The sequence below is a fragment of the Rattus norvegicus genome, chromosome 6 (genome assembly GCF_021556685.1).
Source record: "Rattus norvegicus strain SHRSP/BbbUtx chromosome 6, alternate assembly SHRSP_T2T, whole genome shotgun sequence".
Lineage (NCBI taxonomy): Eukaryota > Metazoa > Chordata > Mammalia > Rodentia > Muridae > Rattus > Rattus norvegicus.
The window spans coordinates 110,671,389-110,684,731 of NC_141539.1; the positions used below are offsets into that span (position 1 = coordinate 110,671,389).

The 13,343-nt window shown below is 44.8% G+C and overlaps 1 protein-coding gene across 14 annotated transcripts in view; it reads right to left on the reverse strand.

The window, feature by feature from the left end:
* The window catches only part of Arel1 (apoptosis resistant E3 ubiquitin protein ligase 1), a 52,493-nt gene that overhangs the window by 6,637 nt on the left and 32,513 nt on the right, over positions 1-13,343 (reverse strand). For 13 of the 14 annotated variants that reach the window (NM_001106744.1, XM_087552807.1, XM_087552805.1 and 10 more), the window contains 10 exon segments: positions 1,154-1,279; positions 1,731-1,910; positions 3,087-3,196; positions 3,651-3,726; positions 6,390-6,511; positions 6,609-6,750; positions 7,867-7,944; positions 9,728-9,975; positions 10,168-10,348; positions 10,560-10,729. In NM_001106744.1, coding sequence (NP_001100214.1) covers positions 1,154-1,279; positions 1,731-1,910; positions 3,087-3,196; positions 3,651-3,726; positions 6,390-6,511; positions 6,609-6,750; positions 7,867-7,944; positions 9,728-9,975; positions 10,168-10,348; positions 10,560-10,729 — 1,433 coding nt within the window. 14 annotated transcript variants of the gene reach the window in all.

The window sequence follows — 13,343 nt, forward strand, 5'->3', positions numbered from 1 at the left end:
AAACAATTAATAAACACACTGACACTCAATAAACAACTACCAAGGGGCATTTGAAGAAGTCCCAAAGCATTAACAATTGCCCTGGAGAGTCTGTATGGAAACCAGAGTTGTCTTCGTAGGTGAATGAGCACCTCCATTAGTTGTGAGATCAGATATTTTGAGGACCTTATAACATTTCAATTGTACGGATATGAATAAATCTCAATAACATTTCTTAGCCCATAGCTAGAAGAGCTTATTCACAAAAACACACCAAATTATAGCAGTAATATAATATCCGTAATTATAGAAAAAAGATCTACTATCTTAATCTACTAAGAATCTTGCAGGCAAACATCCTGCTGCTGTCTTTATGGCCACGAACTGCAGCACAACTCTGTTCACTAGCGGCTTTGTTACGTCACTTCACGAGGCAACACAGACAGACCTCACTAGTACAAAGGCAGAACGCTGGCACTCCTAGCTTCTGCAACAGAGCATTTAGTTTTGTTCTCTTGAGATAGGGCCTCTGTATGTAGACCAAGCTGGCCTCAAACTCACACAGATATATCCACCTGCCTCTGCTCCCAAGTGCTGATATCAAAGTGGGTCTTCACACTCAGCTGCCACATCTTCGCAGTCATTGCTACCTTCCTTTTAATCACATATTGATAACCTAGTATTGCAGTGGCAGTATCAAAGCTAATGAGGTTTAATTATCTATTATTATTATGACTAGCTTCACTATTATCAGGTAATACTGCCTAACTCCACAACATAACAAAAACATATTTGCAACAAATATATATCTAGCCAGTAATCTCGGCACTCAGGAGGCAGAGGCTGTGGATTCCTGTCAGTCAAAGCCAGCCTGGTCTGTACCAAATTCAAGGCCAGCCTGAGCTACACAGTAAGACCCTGTCTCAAAACCAAACCAAACCAACCCAACAAGAACAACAAAAAGAGTTTTACTGTGTAGAGCCATTGTGTTAAACAAAGAATCAGGCACCTACAGTACAACTGCTCATCACTGACAGTCAACCCTCCCAAACCCCCTTAGGCAAGGATGCCTCATTAGCATGTTAGTCTCTGTAGTCTTCACTGTAGCAAGTCCTACCCGTGCTGCCTTAGGGGGCGTGGGCTGTAGGGACTTACCCCTCCTGGTCTCTCTCACCTTATCTAGTTGACCTGATTTGTTGTATTTCTCTTCTGCAAAGACCAGCTCCATCTCACTCATGTCATTGTTGAGGATAAAACATACTTTGGATTTATAGAATTCTGGGTCATCTGTTTCAAAGTACTGAGGAGATAGGAAGACACAGAAGTACATGAACACTCTTTTGCCACGAATGAAACTTCAACTGCTTGACACCCCTTACACCTTCAACCTTAAAAAAATAATCAGCTCAGGGGGCTGAAGAGATGGCTCAGAGGTTAAGTACACTGGCTGCTCTTCCAGAGGACCCGTGTTCTGTTCCCAGAACCCAAATGTAAGCTCATATCTATCTGTAACTCCAGATCCAGGGAACCCCATGCTTTCTTCTGACTCAATGGGCACCAAGGATGTATTTGGTGCATATACATAAAGCAGGCAAAACATAGATACATATATACATACATACATACAGAATAAAAATAAATCTTAAAAAATAATAAAGGGAAAGAAGTACTTTAGAAAACTATCGCATGTGGAAAGATCCCAAAGCAGACAGCTAGCCTGTCTGAGTGAAAATGCACACCTAACGTATTACCTTGTAATGCATACGTAGTCCTATGATTTGGGCCAGGAAAGACCGAGTGAAACGGGCACGGACCAACTGCTTGTAGGCTCCTCCTAGAGAGGATTCATACAAACACTTGCCCACCAGCCGCCCTGCAAACTCATACATCTTCAAGCGCAGGTGAGCCGGGCGATTAGGGTTAGGATGCACCTGTCCAAGAGAGAAATGAAAGGCCTTTGACTTGTTTTCATCCATTCTAGCAAGTTCTGGAAAAACCCCAAATTCTATGGATTGCAATTTGGACCTGGAATGTCTCCCAAAGGTGTATATATTTGCAAGCTTTGGTTCGCAGCCCAGAGCGTCATGAGTAGGACTCAGGCTACTGAGGTATGCCCTGGAAGAGAATTGCCTCGTCTCTTTACCTCTGCCTTTTATGACCCAGCCCTGAGGTGAATGATCTTGCCATACTCTGCCACTATGATGTGCTGCACCACCACAAACCCAAAAGCAAGGAGGCCAACCAGCCATAAACTGAAGCCTCTAAAAGTCTGTGGTGACTAAACATTCTCTCTTTAGAAGCTGACTGTCTCGGGCATTTATTATGGTAACAGAAAGCTGACTCATACCCAATGCAAAGGGAATAAAATTTCAGTTGAAGGATCACAGAACAGACACCTGGTGTGATTTAAAGTGACTGGAGGACAATGGCCACTGAAGAACCTTAGATTAGTTTGTGGTCCTTAGTTGACTTGAGTACAGATGATTTGATGCCTGTCCCTAAAGGAGAGCTCTTTTCAAACAGTCATGTACTACCTGTGACTTCTTTCTAGTCAGAGATCTAATACAGAAATCAACTGCCTCAAGCTTTTTCTTTAGATAATAGCTTAATTATTATAAGTGAATAAAGTCACAATGTAATGAACGCTCTTAGCCAGTGCTCAACTATATGTTCCCATTCTACAGATGAAATAATGGGAGTCAAATAAAAGGTAGGTAGCTTGATTAGCTCATTACAAACAGCACATTAAGAGCAAAAATCAACAGACCCATGGCTCCAGCTGCAAATGGCCTTACTGGACATCAATGGTAGGAGAAGTCCTTGGTCCTGCCAAGGCTGGACCCCCAGTGTAGGGGAATGTCAGGGCAGGAGTAGGGGAAACAGTTTCATAGAAGAAGGGGGAGGGGAGATGGGATAGGGGGCTTATGGATGAGAAACTGGAAAGAGGATAACATTTGAAATGTAAATAAAAGAAATTCAGTAAAAAAAAAAAAAAAAAAAAAAGAGCAATTTCAAGCTGTCTAGCCTCCAGGGTCAGCTGTGTGAACCTCTTTGTATTCAGTGCAGCAGCTTTCCACCCGCCACCCACGGGGAAGGCACAGACTCACTAGTGCTTGGTTGTTGTCACTGAACCGGGTGAAGAGCTGACTGGTGGTATCAAACAGTGCTTTGCAGATTAGCTCAAACCATTCCCGGCGAGGCCCTCCCCAATCCAAAGCTGAAAAGCATAATGAAAATTAAAAGTGATGCTGGCTTACATCACCAACGATGACTTTTCTTCCTCTAATCACCACTTAATAGTCTCCCGCTCCTTCTCTCTAGTTCACTACCTGTTTCTCCGATGCAGCTCACCTACATATGAACTCTTCTTGAAATCCCACTTCTTTCTGTAGATTCCAAGGTATTCTGATCACTAAGCTAACAGAAACACAAAAGGTCAGAGATCCAGGAAAAGGACACTCCGCATCTCCAGTGGTTATTCTGTCCTTCTAGCGCGAACTGTAAGCACTTGCCCCCATGTCTCTGCTCTCTAAACTCCACCACACCATCCAGCCAGGCTTCTTCACAGAAGCTGGGTCTTTGGGGGAGCTTGAAGGGGCTGGTCTGAACTTTTTTAGAGAGTAGAAGTAGGAAGGAGAATTAAAAGGATAAAACAAAACTTCAAAACCCACCTTCTTCATCCTGGAAAACCACTTCAAAGTTCTTGCTCCAATCTGAGATGGAAAAGTTCCGAGTGGCCTTCAAAGACTGAAAAGCAGAGCGAGGAAGAAAACTGTTAGGATGACGGCTGGCTTCCCCCAGCTTCTAAAGACAGACCCTCAGGAGCACCACCACTGCCCACTGAGCTAACCACTACGTGGAAGTGATAGATGGCACACAAGTAAAACTCACTGACATTATCTTAAGTTCAAATACACAGATCTCCAGCAGAAATTCATTATTTAAAAAATTAGGGACGACCATACCAGAGACAACCCCAACCGGCTCCATGTAGCCCAGGTGGGCAGACCACACCCAAGACGACCCCTGCCTGGTGCCACATGGCACTGGCAGGGCATAGCACTCCTGAGATGACCCCAGACACCTAGAAGCCCTGTGTGCCAGTAAGATCAGCAGGAAAGTGGTGGAGAGAGGGAAGAGAAAGAGACACAGAGGATGTGGGCACAGTGTAGACAGGTGGAACTGGAGACGCCAGGAACAGCCAGCCTGATGTGAGTAGCCAGGAATGTCACCTAAGGTCAGGGTGAGGTCCTGGCCTATGCTGCCTCCGAGGGCCATGTCTGGGTCCATGGCCCTACAGCAGAATGAGTATGTCACCACCAAAGGCTAGGTGAACACTCCTGGTCTGGGCTGCCTCATCGAACCAAGCTGATGTCTAAGGGCTGTGCAGAGCTGCCTGCCAGCTTGAGGGCATGGTGGGAAAGCTGCGCCCCAACCTCTCCCAGGAAGCCCACAAGTGCTGGCCCTGGTTATGGTGGTGGAGGGTGGAGCGGGTGTGCAGGTGAATCAGTCCTGAGGACCTGAATGTGGGAGAGCTGGTCCTGGCCCTCTGGCGGCAGCACCCAGGAGAGCAGGCCCTGCACCTCACCTTGGCAGCAAAGTGAGTTGGCCTTGCTAGCATGGGTGTGAGCAAACTGGCCCTGAGAACATGAGAGTGGGAAAACTGCCTCTATCCCTTGCCGGCCTCAGTATTGTATGAGCTAGCTGGGGCACTGATGGAGAGCTGGCCCTAGAGGTGTGGGTACAGGAGAGCTGGTGGGCTGACCAGCTTAGCCAGAAACAACAGCCTGATGTGAGTAGCCAGGAATGCCACCTAAGGCCAGGGTGAGGTCCTGGCCTATGCTGCCTCCAAGGGCCACCAAGTCTAGAAGCAGGGCTTTGAGTTGGCACACCCCAACACCTACCCCATCTCTGAACTGCTGGAACACATGAAGGGGCTGGTCCTACAGATCCAAAGCTGCAGGATCTCCATGACACAGGGGAACAACAGGATATCCAAGAAGAGTCCCAGTGAGGATCCAGTATTAATTGTGTAGCAGAAGCCAGAGGCCTCAAATCATTGCAATGACTCACTGTAACAAACATTTGCAAGTATAGAAGTGTGGACAAAAGGGTGTACTGTGGGACACACTGTGACAGACTACAGCTTCCACAGTAATATTTTTTTTTCTTTTTTTTGGGGGGGGGATTCCAAGGGCAAAAGGCATGTAAAAAGGGATGGGGAGGTAAGTGGGTCTGGGGTGTATGATACGGAATTTATAAAGAATCAATAAGGGTTAGAGAGATGACTCAGCAGTTAAGAGCACTGACTGCTCTTCCCGAGGTCCTGAGTTCAATTCCCAGCAACCACATGGTGGCTCACAACCATCTGTAATGGATCTGATGCCCTCTTCTGGTGTGTCTGAAGAAAGCTACAGTGTACTCATATACATAAAATAAATAAATAAATCTTTTTTTTAAAAAAAGAATCAATAAAAAACTAAACGAAAAAATAATCTAAGCATAGTAGCACATCCCCATGATCACAGCAAACATGAGGCTGAAGCAGGAGGACTGCAAGTTCAAAGCCATCCTAATCTACTCTGGGACAACTTCTCCCGGGACAAAAAAAAACAACAAAAAACCAGATAAACAAAACCATATAACCTAGATTTAAAATTGAAAGTTAAAATTGTTTTATTTTTATTTTTTGTCTTTTTTTTCTTTCTTTGGGCAACCTTCATTTTATTAACAAAAAACCTCTTACATAAATTTTGTTTTTAAAAAAGGACTCAAGTAGTAACCTGTAAACAAAAGAGCGAAGGAGTCTGGGTTTTCAGTGGACAGTACGGACTATCCACTGGTCATTTTTATCTTCCACAAAGCAAAGTTACACAGTGAGCCATGCCACATGGGGAGTGTGCCTAAGAAAGGGGTTTCCAGTCACACCTACCAGAGCCAAACACCACACACTTTCTGGACAGGCACCAAGCCTTCTCACTCTGGGGGAATGTCAGGCCCATGCCAGTGTCTGTGGTGGAGACAGACACGCATTAGGTGCTCCACGTTTATCAGTCCAGAGTAAGAATTACTTCCTTCTACCCCAGGGGTAACAGACTGCTTTTCCAACCACGACGTCCACTCCCTACACTGCAGACTGTCCAGGAACTAATCATAATCAGCACAGACCAGAGAGCGGATGGCTGTCAGCTCCCCCACAGGTGCATGCCTCTCACCCAGTGGCCGAAGCCAGAATGATAAAGCATATACTGTGAGAAGAACAAACAGTCTCTAATATGTTTAAAGGCAGACATTTATGTCCATTAAAAGAAAAAAAGGGAAGGAAAAAAGAAAAGGCACGCACTAGGATATCGTCACATACTGAGGAGCTCCTTAGCGGGGAAACTGCACATGAAGACGACATTACATACCGATTCCAACAAGGCGTGTCTGCTGACCTTCAGGGTGACTTTGGAATGAGGTCTCTTCATATGTACCTGCCGAAGCTCTCTCTGAAAAAAGTTCACCTTGTCTTGAAAGGTTTCGGAGCCTCCTGAGGAACAGCAAGGCTCATCATGACTTACTCTTCTCAGACATGTGACGGAGCACCGCTCCACAGACACGCTCCCTCGAGGTTCACCCACCCTTACCAATGTTCTTGTGCAAGGAACGGATGAAAGTGGCTGCTAGAATGTTCCTCTCCTTGCAGCTGAGCTCCACAGGAGGCTGAATGCCGTCATCCACCACCAGTGTGAGCAGCTTGTGAACAGGGTCAGGGCCAAGGTATGAGAACTAGCACGGAAAATTTAGAAGAACGTGTTAATCCAATCTAGAAAGTCCTACAATCCAACAAAGCCTTCCACATGCCTACTCTGCTACACAAACAACGAAAACGAGGCAATCCTGGGTTTTCCAAATATGTTCCTGCCAGGAGTACATATCTCCTTTATCTTAGAGGTTCATTTAGTGCGTGTGTTTGTGTATGTGGGGGCGTGGGCCACATGTGAGGGCAGAGGACAGCTGTGGGCGTTGGCCCTTCTTCCACCACACAGGTCAGAAGACTTAACCTTGCTCACCAGGCTTGGCTGGCACATTCAGCTGCTAACCATCTCATCAGCCCGACGTCAGAGTTCTACAGCTCAGTTTTCTGTTTGTCTCTGTTTCTGTTTTAGTGTGTGCCCAGGCTGTGTATAGTCTTCAGGAGTTGGTTCTGCCTTGCTGGATAAATACCCCAGGATGTCTGGCCCTTAGGCTGCACTGTGCGTGCTGGGATAGGTGCCACCACAGCTGCCTTTTCACATGGCTTCTGGGGAGCAACTCAAGTGCCAGGTTTGGCCGACAAGTACTTTTACCCGCTGAGCCATCTTGTTGGTCCCCTTTCAAGTTTTCACTAAATTTGAATCAGAGAACCTGCCTTTAAATAAGGCTCATAGGCAACTCTGCATTTCCACCATAAACTCTAAGGAGAATACAAGTGAGGACATACAAAACTGCACAGTCCAAAATGCCTGAGGAAGGGGATCTTTACAAACAACACGGGTGGGTGAAAGCTTAGATGTAGGCCCAGAAACAGAATTCTTTAACATATGAGAACACTCCTTCTCACAGAAGGAGCTTCAGCACACGGGACACCGGGTACGGGCATAGGTATGACATCCTTAAAAGTGGTGCTGAGGACAAGACACTGGTAACGCATTCTGAATTGCTATTGGTACATACTGGTAAAGTACCCAGTCTCCTTACCATACTTCTTAAGAGTTATATGTTCATGGCCTATAAGGAGGAGATAACTTTTTCTTTGTTTGAAAATAAATCTGTGCATTGAGAGGGAATTTTCAGAAATGCTGAAAGCCCTCAAGAAAAGAGAAGACTGCAGAGTGGAGTCTGCTCAGCAGAGGCTCGACTTACTTTGGTTCCGGGGCACACTCGGAAGGTGTAGAGGCGCCAGGGGATGATTTTCAGGTAAAATTCCTTCACTGAGAATTGCTGGGGGCCAACAGAGAGAATGAAGTGAGTGGTAAAGAAGAGTGTCCAGTCTGGGTATCACAATACAAACACCAAAGCCTGGTCTGTATTTTTTATAACACCACGAGGATAATTTAGTCAGTACTGAAGTCTGTCCACGGAAGATGAAGTTCAACCCTTACCTGATCCCAGGTGCATGCGGTCCTAGTGCTCCAGTCTGACACTCATTGTGCAATCAGGTCTTCACTTTATGGCCACAAAACATTTCACCTCAGAACAACCAAGACCCGCTCTCTGCCTTGCCTACTGCTGCTCAGTGACTCCCCAAGCCCACACACAAGAGCAAACAGCCACCCCTACCGCTCCCTGTCTACTTGATGCTGCTGGTTTGGTGCCCAGGCTATACTGGGACTCACTAGGCAGCCCAGGCTGTCCTTGACGTCACAGTGACCTTGCTTCCGCTTCTGGAGTACTGAGATTATAGGTGTGAGCCACCATGCCTGGCTCGTGCTTCTGAATGGTACTAAGGCCTTGTCATGGATGGGGGGACAGGAAGAAGGTACATGTATACGTGTGCAGAGAGGGCTGGAGAGAAGTACAGTGGGACTTTCACACAAAAGTTATCTAAATACCTTATCATGACAAGGAAGGCTCATTTTGTGTCATTTACAGAAAAGAATAAAATGCGAAATCTGTTTTTAAATCAGTTATGTAAATGTTGTCATATACTATTCCTTTTTTCAGTGCTTGGACTGCCCCTCACATGCTATAGGCATGTTCTACCTTGAACTACATCCACAGTCCCTCACATGCTATAGGCATGTTCTACCTTGAACTACATCCACAGTCCCTCACATGCTATAGGCATGTTCTACCTTGAACTACATCTCCAGCCCCTCCATTTTCCCCATGACTTAGAGACCAGTGTTCTTTAAAGAAAACTTCCAACAACACTAAAAACCCTTTGCCAATTTTGATAATAATCCAGTGCTGCTCCTCTGCATTGTTCATCTCACTCGTTACCTCACTGCCAGCCCTTCTACACCGAATGAAGGCTCTAGATTTGTAAATAAACGTTTATTTATATTACATTAGAAAATCTTTGAGTTTAAGGTCAGCCTGATCACAGAGTGAGTTCCAGGACAGCCAGGGCTGCACAGAGAAACCCTTGTCTCAAACAAAAAAAAAAAAGAAAAAAAGAAAAAAAAAGAAAAAAAGAAAAAAGAAAAAAGAAAAAGAAAGAAAGAAAAAAGAAAGGAAGGAAGGAAGGAAGGAAGGACAAAAGTGGGTGGACAAAAGAGGGAACTTGAAGCTAGTCTTGATTATTGAGATGAAGACATGTAATAGGGTGTTCCAATAGTTTCATTTTTGTAAGGACTGGATAAACACAGTCAAAAGAAAGTCTCTAACAAGGCCTCTAAGTTCAGGGCGTGGGAAGTTCCCCTTCCTATGCAAAAGTTCCTTTTCCTCTGCAAAAACTTCATTGCAACCTTCAAGCCTGGCAGTGACAGCCACTTAATGTGGCTTCACCTTTTCACTGAATGAAAGAGCAAATTATTTCCATACAACATAGGGGGCTAACAGTGATTTACCCTCACACAAAACCAAGCACTCCAGCAGCAGAGCTGGGACCCCTGTTCCATGCTAGGAAGCCTCTCTTGCTGTTGCAGAAACCCTATGTGGAGATGACCCTGCCCTACTAACACCCAGACTGTCTGTCACTTTAGAGTTTCTACTACTAAATGCTGGCCACACACAGACTCAAGGGTGGGGGTGGGGTTAACGCAAGAGTAGAGGCTCCCACCTTTGGTGACACATAGCAGTACACCTTCTTCGGTTTCTTCACCTTCTCAGGGGTGTGGCACTCTGAGGGCGAGTCTTCCTCCTCCTCTTCAAGAGCAGTGGAGGGCCGGCGCTGAGAAGAGCTCATGTGCATGGGAGGCAGATGCCATGGTGCACTGCTATAGCTGTTAGCATTGTAAAGGTAAGCCTCAAAGTAAATGCTCACTCCTGAGGTGGACACATTTCGTTCAACGATATTCTTCTCATTCTCTGAAATGCAAGGAGTGAGGTTTGAAATAGAACTTAGGGGAGGGCAAACTGTCCCACTGATGGTCATTTAGTGGACTATAAGACCACTAGGTAAGTATGGTTCAGTTATCAAATGTTTGTGGGGTGGGTTGGAGAATAGTCATACAAAGAGGAAATGGCTAGGAAAAGACCATGTCACAGCTTTCAACTCACCACTAAGGACAATGATGTCAAATTCACCATTATTGATGGGTTGGTTCTGGTATGAAATGCAGGCATGGAAGCAACCTCGGGAATGCAGGGTGAGCCGCAAGAACACCTGGCAAGTCTGTCTGTTGGAGGTCACTGACTTCTCAAATGAGACTTCGCTATTCTCTTCTTCTTGAGGACCAAGCTGCAGGAGGCAAATGTGACATCACATGCATCACTTTCTGCTTCACAGAGCGCTTCCCTTCGGAAGCTTCCCTCTAATCTAGGCCTCACACTTCCTAAAGGGACAGGTACTACCAGAGAGAGAATGCTCAGAAGTCAGGGAGGAGAGTGGTTGGGAGTGAGGGTACCAGGAGAACACCGCTGTCTGGACGAGGAAGGGCGGGGGCACTCACCTCATGAATGGACAGGCTGTAGTTGTGCTCTTCTCTCAGGGACATGGAATTGTTGGTCGGATTGTCATACTCATCTCGGGGCACTATCTGCAGAGTGTGTGGCTGCCCACACGTCAACACCAGAGTAGAAAAATGGCACACAATTTTGGTTTTGGAAGGAACTACCATTCCTGAAACAAGACAATGAAGACCAAGAAAAAAGCAGAGTCACAGAAATGAACTGTGAGGATCTGGTTTTGTTGTTGCTTGGGAAGGGCTTTAGTTTTGTTATTTTTAACCACTTTCTGCACCAAACAAAATGAGAAAGAACTGAGAAGCACAAATACAGCACTGCCATCCCTCAGAGAGCCTTGAAGGCAGACCTTTACAGTGAGCGCTAAAACCACGCATTGGCATTGTGACATGCCCTTTAATCACAGCACGAGGGAGGCAGAGGCAAGTGGAGCTCTGTGAGTTCAAGGCCAGCTGTGTCTACATGGTGAATTCCAGGACAATCAGTGTTATATAGGATGACCCTATCTTTAAAAAAAAATGCTAAAAAAAGTGCCAGGAACTGGTGAGAGAGCTTAACAGTGAGGTGCTGTGCAAGAATGGTGACCCAAGCCTGACTCCCAGAACACGTGAGAAAGTGGAAGGAGAGAAAAAACATTCCACAAAGTCGTCCTCTAATCTCTGTATGGATATCAGCCATTGGCATGTGCACACACACACACACACACACACACACACACACAAATAACAACAACAACAACAACAACAATAATAATAATAACTAAAATAAAAAATGAACACTGAAAATGGCGAAAGCAAAACCAAAGGGCATGAGACAGGCGTGAACCTGATAAAGCTTGTGGGCTGTACGTGGAGCACCATTAATGCTATGAGCAAAGAAACACTGATTTAAAAATACACAATTTATTCTTTAAGAATTCCATGGCCAGGCAGTGGTGGCACACGCCCTTTAATCCTAGCACTTTATAGGCAGAGTGGATCTCTCAGTAGAAGGCCAGCCTGGTCTACAAAGTGGGTTCCAGAACAGTCAGGACTACACAGAGAAACCCTGTCTCAAAATTCAACAACGAAAATGTTCATCATCAAATAAAATATATTCTGATCATACCCATGAATACACTCACAATCCCTGTCTGTCCATCACTACCACAGGCCCCTCCCAGCTCCATGTTCTCCTTTTTAACCCAAGAGTCCAATTAGTGCTGTCCCTGGGCACGGGTAAGGACAATCCAAATAAAGAATAGACCACGCTTGTGAATTCAAAGATTCAACACAGAGGGCATGCCAACTTCCCTGTGCTGAAATACAGGCTTAACACAATTTCTATTAAACTCTTAGGAAAAGTTTCACAGAATTAGACATTATACCAAAATGTGTAGAGAAAAGATAAGGAACTGGAATTAGCTAAAGCAATTTTGAAGAAGAAACAATGGAGAAGAGCCAGTGCGTGTGCTCTGACAGATAGTAAGCCAGGCTCAGCTACTGAGGAGGGACAGACACACCAACTAATGCTGTCATGCAGAACCTCATACAGACCACCACACATACACCCACCCAGCTGATTTTTGATGAAGGTGCAAAAGGTCTATTATGAAGGAAAAACAAGTCTCTCAACCACGGTCCTCAGGCATCCAGAGAACTTCGGGGAAAAAAAACAATATCAAAGGACCTTGTCACAAGTGTCACATATCAAAATCAACTAAAAAATGGAGCATGGCTTTAACATAAAATGTGAAACATTAAAACTTTAGAAAAACCAGAGGAGCAAAAGTCATTGGGATCTGGAATTAGCCAGAGACCTCTGACATCAAAAGCATGATCATGAAAAGAAGATATATACATATCTGTGAGCTTTCTCAATATTAAAAGGGTTTTACATGACGGAAAATCCTAAGAGGACTAAGAAAAGCTGGATTTTAACTGTTGGACAAGGGACTAGTACATGGAATTTATAAAAAGAGACTCTCAAAACACAACAGTGGGAACCAAAAATTTCTATTAAAAATATACAAACATCATGAAAAAATATTTTACCAAAGAAGATAACACATGGTTGTTAAATGAGCACATGAAAAGATGTTTATCATCCCTAACCATTTGGGAAATGCAAGTAAAACCCACACTTAAAAAAACCTGTACATGAATGTTAACAGTAGCTTTGTTGATAATAGCTAGGAACAGGAAACAATCAGGATGTCCTTCAATGGTGAATAGTTAAATATTCATACCATTGAATGGTACCCACAAAACAGAACCAAGCACTCATACACTTGACAACACAGATAGATATCCCAGAAATTCAGCCAGTTTTGAAAGGTTACTTTGAACACTCTCCAAATGACTTAGTATGGAGCCATGGTTTGGTTTTAGACAGGTGCTGTGTATCCCCCGGTTGGCCAAGGAAGATCTTGAACTCCTGATCCCCCTGCCTCTCTCTACCTCCTTCCCATGTCTACAGGGATCTGTATCTGGTTTTTGTAAAAGTAAAGAAAAGAAAAATAGATTCCTGAGTGCCCAGGGCCACAGAACAAGCTATAGGGAAAGAAAGATGAACGGAGCTACAAAAGGGCAACATGGAGAGAGCTGTACAATGCCAGAAATATTGTGTGTGCTTTAAAAAACTTTAAATTTTACTTTTATTTTATTTGTATGTGTGCTATGCTGCCTGCATGTATGTATGTGTACTATATACACACATGGTGCTCTTGGAGGCCAGAGGAGTTGTTGGATGCCCTGAACTGGTATTATAAGATGTTTGTGAGCCACAATCTG